Source organism: Rattus norvegicus, chromosome 18 (assembly GCF_021556685.1).
Source record: "Rattus norvegicus strain SHRSP/BbbUtx chromosome 18, alternate assembly SHRSP_T2T, whole genome shotgun sequence".
Classification (NCBI taxonomy): Eukaryota; Metazoa; Chordata; class Mammalia; order Rodentia; family Muridae; genus Rattus; species Rattus norvegicus.
Genome location: NC_141551.1, coordinates 45,342,554 through 45,361,995, shown reverse-complemented (window position 1 = coordinate 45,361,995; position 19,442 = coordinate 45,342,554). Strand labels below are relative to the sequence as shown.

Here is a 19,442-nt window from a genome sequence, read left to right as displayed (position 1 = left end):
GTAGAAGGAATTCGGTAGGGCTCCATCTGTTTCAATTTTGTGGAATAGTTTGGATAATATTGGTATGAGGTCTTCTATGAAGGTCTGATAGAATTCTGCACTAAACCCGTCTGGACCTGGACTCTTTTTGGTTGGGAGACTTTTAATGACTGCTTCTATTTCCTTAGGAGTTATGGGGTTGTTTAACTGGTTTATCTGTTCCTGATTTAACATCGATACCTGGTATCTGTCTAGGAAATTGTCCATTTCCTGAAGATTTTCAAATTTTGTTGAATATAGGTTTTTATAGTAAGATCTGATGATTTTTTGAATTTCCTCTGAATCTGTAGTTATGTCTCCCTTTTCATTTCTGATTTTGTTAATTTGGACGCACTCTCTGTGTCCTCTCGTTAGTCTGGCTAAGGGTTTATCTATCTTGTTGATTTTCTCAAAGAACCAACTTTTGGTTCTGTTGATTCTTTCTATGGTCCTTTTTGTTTCTACTTGGTTGATTTCAGCTCTGAGTTTGATTATTTCCTGCCTTCTCCTCCTCCTGGGTGTATTTGCTTCTTTTTGTTCTAGAGCTTTTAGGTGTGCTGTCAAGCTGCTGACATATGCTCTTTCCTGTTTCTTTCTGCAGGCACTCAGCGCTATGAGTTTTCCTCTTAGCACAGCTTTCATTGTGTCCCATAAGTTTGGGTATGTTGTACCTTCATTTTCATTAAATTCTAAAAAGTTTTTAATTTCTTTCTTTATTTCTTCCTTGACCAGGTTATCATTGAGTAGAGCATTGTTCAATTTCCACGTATATGTGGGCATTCTTCCCTTATTGTTATTGAAGACCAGTTTTAGGCCGTGGTGGTCCGATAGCACGCATGGGATTATTTCTATCTTTCTGTACCTGTTGAGGCCCGTTTTTTGACCAATTATATGGTCAATTTTGGAGAAAGTACCATGAGGACCTGAGAAGAAGGTATATCCTTTTGCTTTAGGATAGAATGTTCTATAAATATCCGTTAAGTCCATTTGGCTCATGACTTCTCTTAGTCTGTCGACATCACTGTTTAATTTCTGTTTCCATGATCTGTCCATTGATGAGAGTGGGGTGTTGAAATCTCTCACTATTATTGTGTGAGTTGCAATGTGTGTTTTGAGCTTTAGTAAGGTTTCTTTTACGTATGTAGGTGCCCTTGTATTTGGGGCATAGATATTTAGGATTGAGAGTTCATCTTGGTGGATTTTTTCTTTGATGAATATGAAGTGTCCTTCCTTATCTTTTTTGATGACTTTTAGTTGGAAATTGATTTTATTTGATATTAGAATGGCTACTCCAGCTTGCTTCTTCTGACCATTTGCTTGGAAAGTTGTTTTCCAGCCTTTCACTCTGAGGTAGTGTCTGTCTTTGTCTCTGAGGTGTGTTTCCTGTAGGCAGCAGAATGCAGGGTCCTCGTTGCGTATCCAGTTTGTTAATCTATGTCTTTTTATTGGGGAGTTGAGGCCATTGATATTGAGAGATATTAAGGAATAGTGATTATTGTTTCCCTTTATATTCATATTTGGATGTGAGGTTATGTTTGTGTGCTTTCATTCTCTTTGTTTTGTTGCCAAGACGATTAGTTTCTTGTTTCTTCTAGGGTATAGCTTGCCTCCTTATGTTGGGCTTTACCATTTATTATCCTTTGTAGTGCTGGATTTGTAGAAAGATATTGTGTAAATTTGGTTTTGTCATGGAATATCTTGGTTTCTCCATCAATGTTAATTGAGAGTTTTGCTGGATACAGTAACCTGGGCTGGCATTTGTGTTCTCTTAGGGTCTGTATGACATCAGTCCAGGATCTTCTGGCCTTCATAGTTTCTGGCGAGAAGTCTGGTGTGATTCTGATAGGTCTCCCTTTATATGTTACTTGACCTTTTTCCCTTACTGCTTTTAATATTCTTTCTTTATTTTGTGCGTTTGGTGTTTTGACAATTATGTGACGGGAGGTGTTTCTTTTCTGGTCCAATCTATTTGGAGTTCTGTAGGCTTCTTGTATGTCTATGGGTATCTCTTTTTTTAGGTTAGGGAAGTTTTCTTCTATGATTTTGTTGAAGATATTTACTGGTCCTTTGAGCTGGGAGTCTTCACTCTCTTCTATACCTATTATCCTTAGGTTTGATCTTCTCATTGAGTCCTGGATTTCCTGTATGTTTTGGACCAGTAGCTTTTTCCGCTTTACATTATCTTTGACAGTTGAGTCAATGATTTCTATGGAATCTTCTGCTCCTGAGATTCTCTCTTCCATCTCTTGTATTCTGTTGGTGAAGCTTGTATCTACAGCTCCTTGTCTCTTCTTTTGGTTTTCTATATCCAGGGTTGTTTCCATGTGTTCTTTCTTGATTGCTTCTATTTCCATTTTTAATTCCTTCAACTGTTTGATTGTGTTTTCCTGGAATTCTTTCAGGGATTTTTGCGATTCCTCTCTGTAGGCTTCTACTTGTTTATTAATGTTTTCCTGTGTTTCCCTAAGTGTGTTCATGTCTTTCTTGAAGTCCTCCAGCATCATGATCAAATATGATTTTGAAACTAGATCTTGCTTTTCTGGTGTGTTTGGATATTCTATGTTTGTTTTGGTGGGAGAATTGGGCTCTGATGATGGCATGTAGTCTTGGTTTCTGTTGCTTGGGTTCCTGCGCTTGCCTCTCGCCATCAGATTATCTCTAGTGTTACTTTGTTCTGCTATTTCTGACAGTGGCTAGACTGTCCTATAAGCCTGTGTGTCAGGAGTGCTGTAGACCTGTTTTCCTCTCTTTCAGTCAGTTATGGGGACAGAGTGTTCTGCTTTCGGGCGTGTAGTTTTTCCTCTCTACAGGTCTTCAGCTGTTCCTGTGGGCCTGTGTCTTGAGTTCACCAGGCAGCTTTCTTGCAGCAGAAAATTTGGTCTTACCTGTGGTCCTGAGGCTCAAGTTAGCTCGTGGGGTGCTGCCCAGGGGCTCTCTGCAGCGGCAGCAACCAGGAAGACCTGTGCCGCCCCTTCTGGGAGCTTCAGTGCACCAGGGTTCCAGATGGTCTTTGGCTTTTTCCTCTGGCGTCCGAGATGTGTGTGCAGGGAGCAGTCTCTTCTGGTTTCCCAGGCTTGTCTGCCTCTCTGAAGGTTTAGCTCTCCCTCCCACGGGATTTGGGTGCAGAGAACTGTTTATCCGGTCTGTTTCTTTCAGGTACCGGCGGTGTCTCAGGCAGGTGTCCTGCCGCTCCTGGGCCCTCCCCCACGGGAGCCCAGAGGCCTTATACAGTTTCCTCTTGGGCCAGGGATGTGGGCAGGGGTGAGCAGTGTTGGTGGTCTCTTCCGCTCTGCAGCCTCAGGAGTGTCCACCTGACCAGGCGGTTGGGTCTCTCTCTCACCGGGTCTGGGAGCAGAGAGCTGCTGCGGGCCGGGATCCGCGGGTGAGGGACTTCCGGTAAACACAGAACGTGCCCGGTCCTAGAGAAATTCTGCTTCCGTGTGTCCCAAGCTCACCAGGCAGCTTTCTTGCAGCAGAAAATTTGGTCTTACCTGTGGTCCCGAGGCTCAGGTTCGCTCGTGGGGTGCTGCCCAGGGGCTCTCTGCAGCGGCAGCTAGTTCTGCACTATTAACTACAAGAAGTAAAGCAAACGATGTGGCTTCCTATGTTTAGCTAGTAAGCTCAAAGTGGGCTCTGCCTGCAGCCGTCCATCACCACTGCCTCTGCTATAAGCTCCTCCTTCACAAGAAAGGACTCAGGAAACACCATCAGTCCCTTCCCCCGGGCCCAGGAAATGTCAGCTCTTCTGAGACCCAGGACCCACATCTATCCCAGGACCCATGGGATCCATCCTGCCCTTGGCCAGTTGCTATAGCACACCTCTGTGATCAGAGTTTGTTAGAGTGAGAGGAGGGTATCTCAGATTCTCAGGCCAGCCTGAACTGAACAACAAAACCCTGGGTTTTGTTTTGTTTTGTTTGTTTGGATGGTTGCTTGTTTTGGCTCTGTGTGTGTGTGTGTGTGTGTGTGTGTGTGTGTGTGTGTGTGTGTGTGTTTTAGCCATTTTCCAAAATGCTGGAACCATTAGTATTTCTGATCATTTTTTTCACAAGTTTTGGAGTATATGCCTACATATAATGATCTATTTTGTAGCTGTACCCCAACTCTATGCAAAATATTTCTTCACATGCCCTGGATGCCTTACACACACACCTGAAGGTAATTTCGTGTGCACCTGCGCCTGCGCAACTGAATACTGTCAGGTGAGGTCAGCTGTGAAATGTCCACATAGCTGACACAGCACTCAACAAGCTCTAGGCTGTGGAGCACTTGAATTTCAGATTTCCTGACCATCAGTGCTGGATGGCTGAAAATGCAGACTTCCTGAGTAAGGCTGTGAGCTCCGTACACAGGAGCGCATGAGGGCTATAGCAGCTCCAGTAGCCTCTGGTAGCTTTCTGAGCCTGACCTGCCCAGGCCCTTCCAATGGCTGCTGAGAGTCCAACCCTGAGAAGCATTATCACTTGGAAAACCTGGAGGGCCTGTTGCCCTAATGATTGACAGACTATGCAAATGGAGCTGCAAAGGCGAGGAGCCTGAGATTTTTATTCTTGTAAATTTTTAAGACTCTAGGACAGTAGTTCTCAACCTTCCTGATGCTTCGACCTTTTAATACAGTTACTCATTCATGTTGTAGTGACTCCCAACCATAAAATTATTATCCCTGCTTCTTCATAACTGTGAAGAATTGCTTCTTCAAAGCTGTTATGAATCACAATGTAAATATCTGATATGCAGGATATCTGACATGCAACCCCTGTGAAAAGGTCATTTGAACCCCAAAGGGGTTGTAACCCACAGGTTGAGACTCACTGCTCTAGAGTTTAAAGAAAAAAATTGAAACACTTTTTTCTAAATCACCAATATGGGGGGAAGATAGCAAACATCTCATTAGCATCTTAACACTCCCTCAAACCCCAAGGGTCATATCCTAGTTCCTCCCTATAAGCTGCCAAAATGAAACCTAGCTACCACAGCCTACTTCCAGGGAAAGTAAGCAGCCACAAGCTTGAAGTGTGAACCTATTCAAGGAACCTATTCCAACGTCACTAGCACAACAGACCAAACCGTGAAAGCTGTATTTGCAGGTTCTGTATCTGCGGGTTTTCTCACAATGCACTTAACATCTAATTTGACCCTTAAGTTTTTGCAAAGTTAAGGTGATATACAGTAGCAACTGCAATAGAACATGGCAGCCAACACCAGAAAGGGCCATTCATCACTTAGCACAGCATACTGTGAGAATCTTCCGGAACACGGAAGAATTAAAGTAGATGCTATGGAGGTGTGTGAGATCTTGACTTTGAACATGCCTGTGAAGAACTCAGCCACATCTGGAACGGTTTGTGAAATCATCTACATCAAAAGCTTAGCAATTTCTCACATATGATGTAAAGTACGTCCTCAAACGGCTTGGTAGACTTGAATAAAATCTAATTTCATAGTAAGATTCAGTTAGGCTCGGTGTAGTGCCGAGTTATTTCTGGAGGATTGCTAAAGCGAGCAGCTTTATTAGCAGAGGGAAGTAACCAGTCTGTTATCAAGTACCGTAATTGGCCACCGCTTTCCCGCCTCTCCTTCTTATTTCTTCCACGACCTTGTCTGCGGCAGAAGAGCCTTTCCCAACGCCTTTGAAGTCCCCTCCTAAGTCATTCACTGCAATGAAAAGAACAAGCAATTAATCTTTCCCACCTTCCAAGTATGTTAGATAAAAACTTCAAATTATTGATGTAGTTCTTCAATCGCCTGCCCACTTCCTACCTACATTACTACCAATCTTACCAAACACAAGGCAAAATACCTGTTATCAAAACAGGTCCCTCTGCTGGGACGCAGTTCTGCTATAGAGCGCGTGCCTCACACGTACAAGCCCAGATTTATCTCAGCATCGAGAAAATAAAGTTTTCAACACAGATACAAACAGCAAAAACACTTAAGGGTCAGTCATGAATTTTTTTACTTTGAACTATGCTTTTCCTCTTTTGGAATGGGAAAGGAGATGACTTAAGCCTCTGTAAGAGAAATAAAAGGAGGGGGTGAGTGGGGTGAAGGTGTGAGAAACCTCACTTCAAGAATAAATATACAGGAAAACTATCCAGGGGTTTCTGGAAACTTTAAAACAAATAAACAGAGAAGTGGGCTTTGAAATGCCCTAATGACCTAGGGATAGAGAAGGGAGGTGGGGAGCAGGTGTGAAGAAAGATGGAGATCAGACTGATGGATGCGTACTGTGTGCACACGTGAAGGAGCACGGGGAGCTTCATGAACATGTGCAATTAAAATGAGTCAACAAAATCAAAAACCAAAAGGAAATTACCAGAAATCCATTTGAAATCATTTAGCCAAAAGAACTAAAATCAAAAGAAAAAACAATAGAAGCTCTCTTCAAATACTGGGGAGCCGCTAGTAGTGCAGCTAAGGAACAGAAGCAGCCCAATGTCCATGGGCAGCAATGGGCAGAGGGTAAACCCCCACCATCCACAGACAGCAATGGGCAGAGGGTAAACCCCCAATGTCCACGGACAGCAATGGGCAGAGGGTAAACCCCCAACGTCCACGGGCAGCAATGGGCAGAGGGTAAACCCCCAACGTCCACAGACAGCAATGGGCAGAGGGTAAACCCCCAACGTCCACGGGCAGCAATGGGCAGAGGGTAAACCCCCAACGTCCACGGGCAGCAATGGGCAGAGGGTAAATCCTAATACGCTATGCCAGGGAAAGTAACCCTACCAGAATAGGGCAAATACTAGGTGGTTCCCCTAATATGTGTTTTTTGGGATAGTCAGAGTCATAGACTTACAGAAGAGAAAGATGGGTGCCACACACTGGGAGAAAGTGGACCTGGGGAATTTTAATAGGCCTAAAGTTTCAATTATGCAAAATGAATACTTACCTAGGCCTACTGTGTAACATAGTACCTAATAGTGTACTGTAAACTCGGAATGGAAGTTAACACACACATTGTGTCCTTACTACAGTAGTTTGTCCCAAAACACAATGTCATTATCTAGAATTCAGGAAAATATCTATTAAAAGAGATCACATGAAGCTAGTATGTTTCGGTCACTAGCTTATAGCATGACTTCATTGTTTTTAACAAGTAAACACACGAAACCCTCATACACTCAATTATACGACTGCTAGCACCGACTATACACCGACTGTCCTCAGAGAACTCTCCAGTGTGAGTCAGCGCATGGGAAGGGCGCCCACCTCAGTTCTAACTCACTGAACGTTAGTGAGTGATGTCAGGCGTTCACGAGATGTACACAGCAAAGCCAAAGTCACCAAACACTAGGGACAGATGACAAACTCAAGTGGCACAGCAGTGCAGGGCAAGCTTTATGACACAGCATGCAGACACTAAGGACACCTGCAGATCAGTGCCATATAACTTAGAGAAACAGAATGTGGCAAAATACTTGGGGCAAAGACTTGTACTGTGAATGGGTCATTGATTTTGAGGAGTATAATCTTAAAAATTACTAATTACAAATGGTGACAGGTTACAGACTACAATTAATATTGATGATTGGTTATTAGGGTTTTTTCTTTAGAAAACCATTCCTTTACCTCAAAGTGAGGGCTCAGTGTGTAGTGTATGACTGTGGGGTAAAGGGATGACAGGCAGAAAACACCCACACCTGGCCACATGTAGAAACAGTCACAAGAGATGAGTTCCTGTCGTTTTCTTTTATTATTTTTTAAATAAATGAATTTTCCTAAATGTGTGCAGGAATGTTTTCCTAACCAAGTAACATTACCAGTCTCACTGAAAATTAAAACACTCTGTGGAGACACAAATAATGAACAGCCTTACATTACCCCTCAGGGCATGGGAAGGAAGATGATTCTTCAAAATCCGAATTCTATCAACTATTCATCCCCATGCAATTATTTAAATGACAAAAAAAAAAACCTAGTTAAAAATTATCAAAATTTTAACACAAAAAAAGTTTTGATGGCTCTTTTTAAATTAATTTTACATTTAAATTAAAATGTAATTACATCACTCCTCTCTTCCCTTTCCTCCTTCTTTACAAAAATAAAGTAAAATAACACAAGAACTTCCAAGACCAAAAAAACCAGAGCATTTAAGTGGAGAGAATGGTTTCACTGTGTAATGAAACACTGCCCCCAAGTGGAGAAGTTAGAAAATGCAGCAAAACACACAAACACTGAAGGTTGCTAATGCTGAAAGGATGCATCATTAAACAGAAGTAAACTAACAAATTCCTTCAATCATGAGGCTAGAAACACCTGTTCAAGCACTGAATGGCTTGAAAAGCAATAATTTAAAAGTTTATCTGTGTTCAAAAACACACAGATACCCACACTATGCAGCACGGCCACCACTCCAACACACCACGGTGAAGTTGGAGACGCAAACGTAACAAACCAAACAGCTTGTATTGATGTATGGTTCCCAGCTTTTAACAATTATACACTGGTGTGCTTAATACCCACAGTTTTTTAAGACTTTGAAATGACTACTGGATAAAAACACAGTTTATACCTTAGCCCAGACTATGTTAACTGCAAATTTTAGTTTAGGAACACTTTGTTCCTGTCACACTCAAGCACTCAGCCTTAAAAAAGGACAATCATTTCTACTAAAAATAAATGAAACATGTTTGCTTGAGGAAGATCCAGAGGAAAGATGAAGCAGGCACTCCTCTTGGGTTAAGGACATTTGTGGGAAGATTGACCTCTGTGGGAAGATCATGATGGTAAGCATAGTTCTCTCAGCAGGATCCTCACAAATCCTAATGTAGATGGATGTACTTGTAAATTCTCCATTCAAGTCCTTTTCAAAGACAGTTGTCCTGGTACATGCTTGCAATCTTGACACGTGGGGATAGAGAAAAGAGGAACGAGAGTTTCAAAGTCATCCTTAGGGACACAGAGAATTCTAGGCCAACCTGGGCTACATCAGATCCTCTTTCAAAAAAAAAAAAAATCAGTTCACATCCTGGAAGGTTTTTGTTTGTTTCTTAAGCAAGTTATTTTTCCCTCTTTTCTTGTCACTTTAATACATCAGTGAGCTGGCTGCGAAGTCTATTAAGGGCTGTAGAGGTTTTGTTTTCTTTGTTGGGTTGGGGAACAGTTCTCCTAAAAATCTACTCTTAGGGTTTCATTAAATAACAGCTGTTTTAGGAACTCATAGATCCACAGAATTCTAAACTGCACTTGAAACCCTATCTCTGTCTGTCTGTCTGTCTGTCTGTCTGTCTCTCTCTCTCTCTCTCTCTCTCTCTCACACACAGACACACACACACAGAGAGAGAGAGAGAGAGAGAGAGAGAGAGAGAGAGAGAGAGAAAGAGAACCAAGCTATCCAGTTTATCCAGTTGCAGTTATCTTAAAGACAGAGCCACTGTCAGAGAATCCCCACTTTCTCAGTGTTGTCTGTCAATCTGAAGATTGGGCGTACATTTAGCCCACTGCTTGAACGCACACTTCTTTGAGCTCTAATGAATTAACACTTAACTCTCATTAGTCATCTCTATCCATTTGGCATATGTGTCTCTGGTATCCTTTTTTGATTTATTTTTGGTTGGTTGTTTTTATTGCTGTTTTGTTGTTGGGGATGGTTTGGTTTGGTTTTTTGGTTTCTCTGGCTGTCCTGGAACTCTGTAGCCCAGGCTGGCCTCAAACTCCGAGATCCATCCACCTGTCTACCTGCCTCTGCTGGATTAAAAGTGTGTGCCACGATGCCCGGCTCTTCTCTGTTATATTTTCAAGTGACTTTTATTTTTAAAAGCCTTTAATTCGTTTTCATATGTATTACAAATCATAAATCCCTTCATTAAAATGTTGAGCGGGAAAGGTCCGACCTGAGTGCATATTTGCTTCATGAGGGTCATAGCACTGCTTTTCAGTGTTTTGTGTACACCTTGGAGGGAAATCAGAAATCTATGTGCTGTAGAAGCCATGATTCTTGGAAATGGGTTTTCTCGTTCTTTCTCTCTGTCCTTTGCCCTAGCATTTTATGGTTCTTTGGAGGCAGTTAATAATAGTAAGTATATGACAATGGACATCTGTAATCACAGCACTCGGAAAGCTGAGACAAGGAGATCTAAGATCAGGGCCAGCCTGGGCTACAATGATGAGGATGAGGGCACCTTGGACTATAAGATTTTGTCTCAAAAGACGGACAGACAGAAGAGAAGGGAAGAGAGAGCAGGGGAGAAGCGGAAGGGAATATCTGTTGGTGTCTTGCTCTCTAGGCTGGATGCTAAGCCAGAGCTGAAACAATGAAAATACAGCTCACTTCTGTGTTGTGTATGGTTTTGCACATGATTTACATGTGTCCAGGTGAACTCTGCACACATGTGTGGAGGTAAGACATGATCCTCAGATGTGGTTCCTCAAGATCCACCTTCCTTGGTTGAGACAGGATCTCTGCTGAGCCTGGAGCTCACTGACTCGATTAGGCTAACTGGCCATAGACCCAGGCATCCGCTTGTCTACGCTTCCAAGTCCTGGCCTTGCAGTCGCCTGAGCCGCTACACCCTGCGTGGCTTCTAAGTCAGCCCCTCCTGCTTACACAGCCAACATTTCTACCACCTTTGCCATCTGTCCAGTACCAGCTCACTTTTAATCTGCATAACTCTTGCCCGTCTCCCATTTCTGAAAAGCACAGGCCACGCATCATTCATTTTTGTCTTCAATTTCATGAGAATTCTTCAACTGTTTACTGAGCTCCCGGTTACCGTCCCTGCCAGGCAGTTCATGCTCTGAGCTTCAGGTCTGCAGTGGGAGGCACCAGACTTTCGGACAATTCTCCTTTTCTTCCTTTTGTATCACTTGAGCCTGGATAGCTGCAGCTGCCCCCTGGGCGTTTGCCCTCATTGATTCTAACACCTCAACACTGCCCTAGGCAGGTACCCAAGTAACTGTTAGGTGTCACGGTGCCTTGCTCAGATCTGCAGTGGGTTTCCTGTTATCCACTGGCCAATCTGAAGGTGCCACATAGTGCAGGCTCACTTCAGTGCTTTTGCTAGCCATAGGCCACTCTTCCACTATCCCTTATACAGCAGTTCTTCCAACTCCCCACCCACCCACTAAGAGTACTGCATGACATACACACATTCTTAACATCAGGTTCTTAGCATTCAAAGTATTTGTCACCAAGTCATAGTCAGTTCCATTGACAGTCGAGATGAAAGCCTATGAGGTGACTCAGCCAGTAAAGGAACTTACTACCAAGCCTGACAGCATAGGGTCAGGACTCACATTGGGGAAGGAAAGATCTAACTTTTACAAGTTGCCCTTTGAACTCTACGGGTACATTATAGCATGCACACCCCACTCTATACACACACACACACACACACACACACACACACACACACACCACAAACAATTTATTATTATTATTATTATTATTATTATTATTATTATTATTATTATTATTATAAATGTAATCTGATATTTTTTACAAGAATTACTTTAGGGCTATGGATATAGCTCAATGAGAAAGCACTTTCCCAGCATGCATAAAATTCTAAGTTCAATTCCCAGAAAAGGAAAATGGTCATCCCTAGCACCTCCCACACCCCAAAAAAGCATTTAACTAACTTTACAGTAGCTTGGTCCCAGTGGAGTTTTAACTCGTTTATGCTTGTTCCCTGATGACTACCAAAGACAACCTTTAGATGTGTGTACTTGGGGCCCACACGGGTGCTGTGGGCTCACATGGGGCCTGAAGGGAAATGAGAAGGAAGGAGTCAGTTCTCTGCTTCCACCACATATTTCTGGGGGAGGAAAGCAGGGCATCAGGCTCCTGAGCCTGCTGAGCGACCTCACTGACCTCCAAAGCATTTTGGGTTTTTTGTTTGTTTGGTTGGTTGGTTGGTTTTGTTTTGTTTTGTTTTGGTTTTTGGTTTTTGGTTTTGTTTTTTTTTCTTTTTTAACTTAAATGTAAAAATATCTGTAATCCCAGAACTTGGGAGTGAAGGCAAGAGGATCCAGGGTACAAAGGCAGGCTAAGTTATCTGACAATAATACCTGTTTCCAAAGAGAGAGAAAAGGAAAATTAACCAGGTGTGTGATAGATATATATTTTTTTTTCTTACATTAGAGAAAGACAAGCTTATACAGGGCATAGCCAATAGTTACTGAGGGCCTTGCGGGGAAGCGGGGGACCTTGCGGGGCTTCCTCTTAAGCAACACAGCCCGACTGCTAAGAAAGGAAGGAAACACTGGACTGGCTATCACAGTGCATTTGGTCAAAGCAATCGCCTTGGTACAGAAAGATCTTTTCTAGAATGGCTACAAATGTATCTAAATGTGTAAAGGCTCAGGGAAGAGCCACTCAGAAAGCAAAGCCCTCACTAGCGTCTGTCTTGACCTCTTGTGCGGCTAAGACTGGGAGATTACTAAACAGAACTTAGCTTTTACTGCTCTAGTGTTGAGAATGCCCAGACCCCAAAACTATGACATGATGAAGACTGGTCTCTCTTTCAGTAATGGTGTCCTGTAGCTGCGCGGAGTGGAGGGAGGGGAAGCTCCTTCAACCCTAACCCCTTTAGATAGTGCTCCCCTTGGGGAGGGTGGAGCCTTCTGACTTGATCCTCTTCCACAGCCACACCTGGCAGGGCTGGGAGTCAGTGTCGGCCAAGCCTTATCTAACTGATTTTCTTTTCCTCACCAGGAAGGAGGCAAACATGTCCTTAAAGGAGAAGAAAACAAGTAATTAAAGACTAAGACTCAGGGCTGGAGAGGTGGCTCGGTGGTTAAGAGCACTGACTGCTTTTCCAGAGGTCCTGAGTTTAAATCCCAGCAACCACATGGTGGCTCATAACCATCTGTAACGAAGACCTCTTCTGGTGTGTGTGAAGACAGCTAAACAGTGTACTTATACATATAAGAAATAAGTGAATAAATCTTAAAAAACAAAAGACTGATCCTCAGACCTCTTGTCCTGTTTGAGAACTAAACTGTCAGAGACCAAGAGTAGATAGATAATGGAGACTGATCACTCAGAGGAGGAATGGGTTGAGGGCTGTCCTTGACCATAGACTGAATTCTAGGCCAGCCCAGGCTATATGTGACAGTAACAGAGAGGCAGAAAGAGCAAAGGGCTTGAAAGCATGAAAGACCTGAGCTTGATTCCCAGAACACAAATTGGAGCATCGAGAACAGCAGCACACTCGACTGAGGAAGCAGGACAGGAGCCTGCTAGCCAGCCTGGCCAGCCTGGTGAGCGCTAGGCCAATAAAGCCTGCCTCAAAAACAGTGTAGACAGCTCCTGATAAATGGTACCAGAAGTTAGCCTCTGACATGTGCACACAGAGAAAGACCGAGATAAGAGACAAAGACAGAGCAGAGAGAGCACACCATGGAACTACAGGAGGTGAAACCAGTGTTCCTCCCTCTCCCTGACTCTTCTCTTTAAAGTCACCAGGATCCAACTAAGAGGTGAGGGTGGGGCCACAGGGGACTGAAACCTAATCTCCCCCAGAGGTGCCAACTCAAAACACCACTATCTGACTAGGCTTCACCATCTTCCGGGCGTGCATGTGTGCACTAAATTTTACCACATGAAGTCATGGAGGACAACCAAATCCCAGGACTACAAAAGGTTCTGGCTGGCCTCTTTCCTTCTTGTTTGTTTTCACTTTTAAAGATTACAAAGTATATTCAAAAACAACCAACCTGTGTCCGCAGGCTTCCTGACCTTCCTTCCTTTCCTTTCCACTCCTAACCTGTGGCATACAGCCTCAGGCAGCACCCAGAATAAAACAGTAATCCCCTACACCAGGCCATGCTGCTCCTCCACCCAGTCTGCAGTATTTCACCCTCTGAACCAGGTCAAAGCTGATCGTTCTGTGTGCTCTAGCCTCCTGCTAACTCTATGCTCTCATCTCTAGCTTCAACTCCCTTCAGTGACCTCCACCAGTCCAGACGCACTGACCCCACACTAACTTTAAAACACACCAGACCTGCCCCCATCTCAGGGCCTCAGCTCCAAAGGACATCTCTGGCAGAAACTCAGTCCTTCAAACTCCACTCCTGGATGGTTCCTCCTCAAGAGTCTTAGCTTAGCATCTTCTATCCCAATCTCCCTAAGTTTTTCCACTCTACCATCTAGCTTTATGTATTATATTTTTGTTACTGTGTGTCTACTGCCTTCTCACTACAACCTAAGCTTCCTACAGTAGGAGCCACAGGGCATAGCCGCCGCACATGCCTACACTCCCAGCAGGAGTGACACTAAGGCAGCAGGATCGCAAGTTCAAGACCAACCTGAGCTACACAGCAAAAATAAGAGACAAAGTGGGGAGCCTAAGTACTATGCACATGCTGCTGGGACGCCCCATCCAGCATTGTATGAGGTGTATGTGCTTTACAACTGACACTCAATAAATACCTGCAGAGTAAACAACTGCTCCACCTGAGGCTAAGTTTATTACCTTTCGTAGGATTTTTTTTTAACTGGGCTTTTTAACTGGTAAGAAACTCATTGTAACAGTGGTTTTCTCACCTAACTGTGTGGGTGATGCTCATGGAAACATCTAGAGAGGAGACAGCAATGCGAATGCAGTTGTTCCTTATACGCTGGAATCCACACAGGATTTAGTCCTTCTCCTCGTGTTCTCTTAGCTTCACTCGCTCACTCCGTCACTGCTCATTCTTGATTACCATTTGCTTACACTTGCAGAGAATACTGATACCTAAAGTGGGCCTTTTTCTTTAAGTATTAATACAAGATAAATGCTTTAAATGCAAGCACTGGGCTGCTTCTTCATGTTAGAGTACATGTGGGGAATCTGTGGGCTAATGGGTATGAAAAAGAAACAACTCTCTACTGGGCCACCAGTAGAAACTGCCAAGGTTGCCGGAAAGTCTGAGTAAGCAAAGACACTGAGACAATGGCCTCAATCACTTCCCACCAGTGCCCACAAGGCTTACACAATGCACCTTTCCCATTTTGAGATAAACTTTGGATAGTTAAAATCCTCATATATATTCTTACGCCTCACACACACCTAAAAACAGAATAAACTGTGAATAAATGGGTCTCCCATAACCCCTGCTCAATCCCAGGAACGGCTGCCTTTGCTGGGCCAATGAGAAGTGGAACAGTAGCATGAGCAGACGCGTGTATGTCACTGTAGTGCTTTGTCTTTTGTACTCCGAGGAAGAGTTCAAGCTTCCCTGCTCTGAAATCATTTATGAAGAAAGAGTTGAGACTGGAGGTGGGTGGGAGGTGTCTACGCAAGGCTGTTTGGTTGGTTTGTTGTTCTGGAGGTTTTGTTTGGTTCCAGGAGGTGGTGGAGGGACTGTTCGCTTGTTTGCTTTGGTTTGGTTTTTAAGTGACATTCTCCTGTAGCTTAGGCTTGCTCTGAACTCACTGGGTATGGCCAAGGCTGGCCTTGAACTTTTGATCCTCCTGTCTCTGTGTCCTAAGTGCTAGGATTACAAAAATCCCCATGACCCCTGGCTTAAAATAAGTTTATACACTATGTTCATGTCTTAGTTTAAAAGAAAAGAAAAAAGGGGTTGGGGATTTAGGTCAGTGGTAGAGCGCTTGCCTAGCAAGCGCAAGCCCCTGGGTTCGGTCCCCAGCTCCGAAAAAAAGAAAAGAAAAAAGAAAAGAAAAAAATATCGTACAGCCCTTCCTCCAAAAAAACAAACAAAAACCAAAAAGCAACAGCAACAAGAACATGTCAGCAATGAACAAAATGCCCTCTTTGCAAAAGGAAATATTCTAGAGTCCTTTAGGAGTTAGGAAAGATTGAACAAGTTCTGTGAAGACTCAAAAAGAGAGTAGAATTTACATTACAAAGGGGCTAAGGGTGAAATACTAAGAACTTAATAGCACATGAAGAAAGAGAAAACAGTAATGGTGTGTGTCTTCAGACCTGCACACGAAGTTTCTTCAAGTAGACCTGACAATAAGTAATATGCAGCCTTGCTAAATATTATAGGGTCAACCCTTAGGAGGCCACTGTGAGCCAACAGTTTTAACCTCAGAATATACTATAAACTATCATCAGGCCTGAGCATCTGCCCTGCATACATCCCTGCTCTGCCTCCCATTCATTCCCAACTGTGGACAAAGTGGTTCCTGTACCCACACCAATTCCCAAACACAGGATGCTAAGGTACTTATCAGGGGCTTCTCATTTAATATCTCATGTCGGCAGATGAGTGTATACCTCAAAAAATAACAACCCACAAAACTAAAGCCAAGAATTTCCATCTATACAATGAATATTTATACCTCCTTATCAATTCTTTTAAACAAAAAAGTCTATATAAAACTAGATTACTTCAGAAAGTGACTTAAGCCAGGCATGGTGGCGAATACCTATAATCTCAACAACCCAGGGCTAAATAAATAAGATTCTGCCTTAAAAAAAATAAATAAAAGCCAACCTTTATAAAGGAAAGTTAGCCTTAAACTAAAAAAAACCAACGACAACAAAAAAAAATCTCTGACAGAAATAAAAATTATGAAATGAAATCTTAATTGCACTAGAAGAACAAAGGACACTTGTGAAAACTGTATTTTTTTTTTTTTTTTTTTTTGCTAATGGCTACTAGTTTAAAAGAAAAACACATCTTACCAACAACTAATGCTCCTCTTTCTGCAAAAGCCAGGGCATAAGCTCTGCCCAACCCTAAGGAGAAACAAAGGAAAGTTGAAAGACATTAGCATGGTTATTTCATTCCATGAAACTTGGTCTCCATTTTAAAGTAATACCTCAACAGTTCCTTACCACAGTCGAAGATGGTGCCTCGGATGGAACACTCTTCATTCTCTCCACTAAGACCCTCTCCTGACTGCAGAAGTTAGACAAGGTAAAGCCATGTTTTCCCACCCATTTCCTAGCATTCTCCCTGGCTGCTAGAACACTGCCTGTGAGCTGGAGTCCACCACTAGGTGCAATTACGGGAATTAAGAAGCAGAAATGGGACAGGTGCCACCTTCCCTGGGCTCTGGCACTTGCTGCTTAAGCAGTTGCTTCTCTTCAAACACCCTCCATATTTAAAAAACAGTGCCTGAAGAGGCAACTTCTTAACCTGGTCTCCTAACCCATAAGTGGCAGTCCCCTCACTTCAGGACCCTAGTGATCTATGGTTCTTGGACTATGACAGAGATCCAATGGCAGCTCAAAGGTATGACTTCCAAAACCCCGCCTGAAACCCAAATTCTTTCTTATTCTAAAATGTCTGATTTCTATAACCCGTACTGAACCTGGAATATGCAACTGTCAACTACAAATCACTTTAACTCTGAATATATGAGACTGGCAAATAATAATAATCTTGGGGAACTGACCTGTAAAGTTAACAGCCAGAGCTTCCAGAAGATTTTTCTCTGGCTTAAACTTTTCTTAACTTTTTTTTTCGATTTTTAGTTAATGCATTTCATTGCTAAATGGGGAGGCTTAATAGAAAACTTATTTATCTTATATTTAAGATAAATTAACACTTGGGTTGGGGATTTAGCTCAGTGGTAGAGCGCTTGCCTAGCAAGCACAAGGCCCTGGGTTCCATCCCCAGCTCCGGAAAAAAAAAAAAAAAAAAAAAAAAAAAGATAAATTAACACTTATACAAGTAAATATACAAATGGATGGAGGAAGATCAGGCGTTGAAGCCAGCTTCGGCTAGATGAGACCCTGTCTCAGTAATAACAGTTGGTAACTGAGAGCCCTTTTAAGTACAAAGGTGAGAGACTAAAGGTTGATTAAGTCAATACCCTGCACACTGAGGTTAGAAGTTACTCACTGGCGTGGAACTAATGAAGACATTTCACTGCGAAACATCTACCTGTCCTTTAAACTTAGTATTGCTTGAATCACAATTACCTCTTTCGAAATAAAAGGCATGCAGAAATAAAAGACAGGCAGTTTTCCCACTGGGTGGCTCGCTTCAGAAATGCCCTTGCTCTCAAGTTCTCCTCTCTTCCTATCTTATCTATCCCTGTATCATCTCTTGCCCTTTCACACACACACAAAAAAAGTTTGTGACCTTTGCCACAATTCTGGTGAACTTTGGTGTGTGTACTTCTCAAAAAACTTGAATCATGAGTCAGAGGAAAACAAACACTCAACGACACTCAAAGGGGTTAGCATGTCAACTCCTCCTCGGGTGGGATGCCAGGCCCAAGAAATTCTTTTAAACCCATGTGTGACTTAACAGAGGCCTAAGCGTCCAAAGGCAGCAAAAGTCACAGTCCATAGACAGACTAGAGAGAGGACGAACTTTACTCAGCTGTACACTCTGCAACCCTGCTGACTTCTCCCCTGGGAAAAACGTGGGCCTTAGAAGCTCCCACCGTGCTTGGAACCCGGAGCACCTGCTGACCCAGTACCCCTCCGTGCCTGGCCCACGCCGCGGTCCCTCCTGATCCAGCACCAGCTCAGCACCCGGGCAGCTGCACGACACAGTCCCTCTATCCAGATCATGGGCCCAGCACCAGACTCACCTCCCCCGGCGCCGGTGACCAGGACCACACGCCCGTCGAACCTCAGAGGCGAAGCCATGAGTCTATCCTGCACCACGCACACACTGGCAGTGGCCCGGGTACTGCTCTGTGAAACGGGCACGGAGGGCGGGGAGAGGAGGGGCGGGACACAAACAAGTGACCTGGTGGTTTCGGGAAACTGGCGCTGGTGATTCCAAGTGCGCCTGCGTGGGTCTGGCTTGGCCTCATGGGAAATGTAGTCCAGAACAATTCTCCTTAGCGGAGAAATATCTGTCCAAGAGAATTGCCTCGGAAATTCTTTCAGAAGAGAACACTGCCAAGGCCCATGTGGCTAAGTGACTTATTACTCTACTTTCATATATTCCACTACAGCTTCATCATTCACTCAGCGTGTTCTGATTTCAGCCACTGATGAATAGCACTTGGCTCCCATTCATTTTGACAAAGCTTCTAAAAAAGAAAGTTATCTCTCACAGCAATCAAGACTTCTCAGAGTGTATCCCCTGGATCTACTATATGAAAGTCACAATGAAACTGTCAAAATGCAGAATCCTGGACCTGCATCCCTACGACTGCCTTCTCTAGACACAGTGGACAAAAAATAAAAACAAAACTGAACAAACAAACAAAATAAAAGTGTTGCTAATTGAGTGTAGTATTTACGTGTTGGGAACACCCATACAGTGTCAGTCATTTATTCAACAAATATTGAGCAGCCAGAGCAAAAAGGCTATCGAAGCTATTAATAATGTGACACTTAAACTTTCAATAGCATTGCTGCCTGACAAGTCTTGTGAGAAAAGTGTGCAGGTGTGCCAACAGAAGGTGGCAAAGGAAAGGAACACTATGCACCCATGGAGAGAAGATGGAAAAAAGAAAGGCTTTCCCAAGGAAGTGAAGCAGAGCTGCTTGAGTAATGACTGGGCAAGTTAGAGGGCAACTGGAAATAAGGGAAGGGAGGGGAAATACTAGCTAGGCT

At 43.4% G+C, this 19,442-nt stretch overlaps 1 protein-coding gene across 1 annotated transcript in view; it reads right to left on the bottom strand.

The window, feature by feature from the left end:
• Hsd17b4 (hydroxysteroid (17-beta) dehydrogenase 4) overlaps positions 1 to 18,570 on the bottom strand; it is a 90,605-nt gene extending 72,035 nt beyond the window's left edge. Inside the window, 3 exon segments of the mRNA NM_024392.2 lie at positions 5,566 to 5,673; positions 16,599 to 16,652; positions 18,464 to 18,570. Coding sequence (NP_077368.2) covers positions 5,566 to 5,673; positions 16,599 to 16,652; positions 18,464 to 18,521 — 220 coding nt within the window. The 5' untranslated portion in view covers positions 18,522 to 18,570.
• Between the last annotated feature and the right edge of the window lie 872 nt (positions 18,571 to 19,442).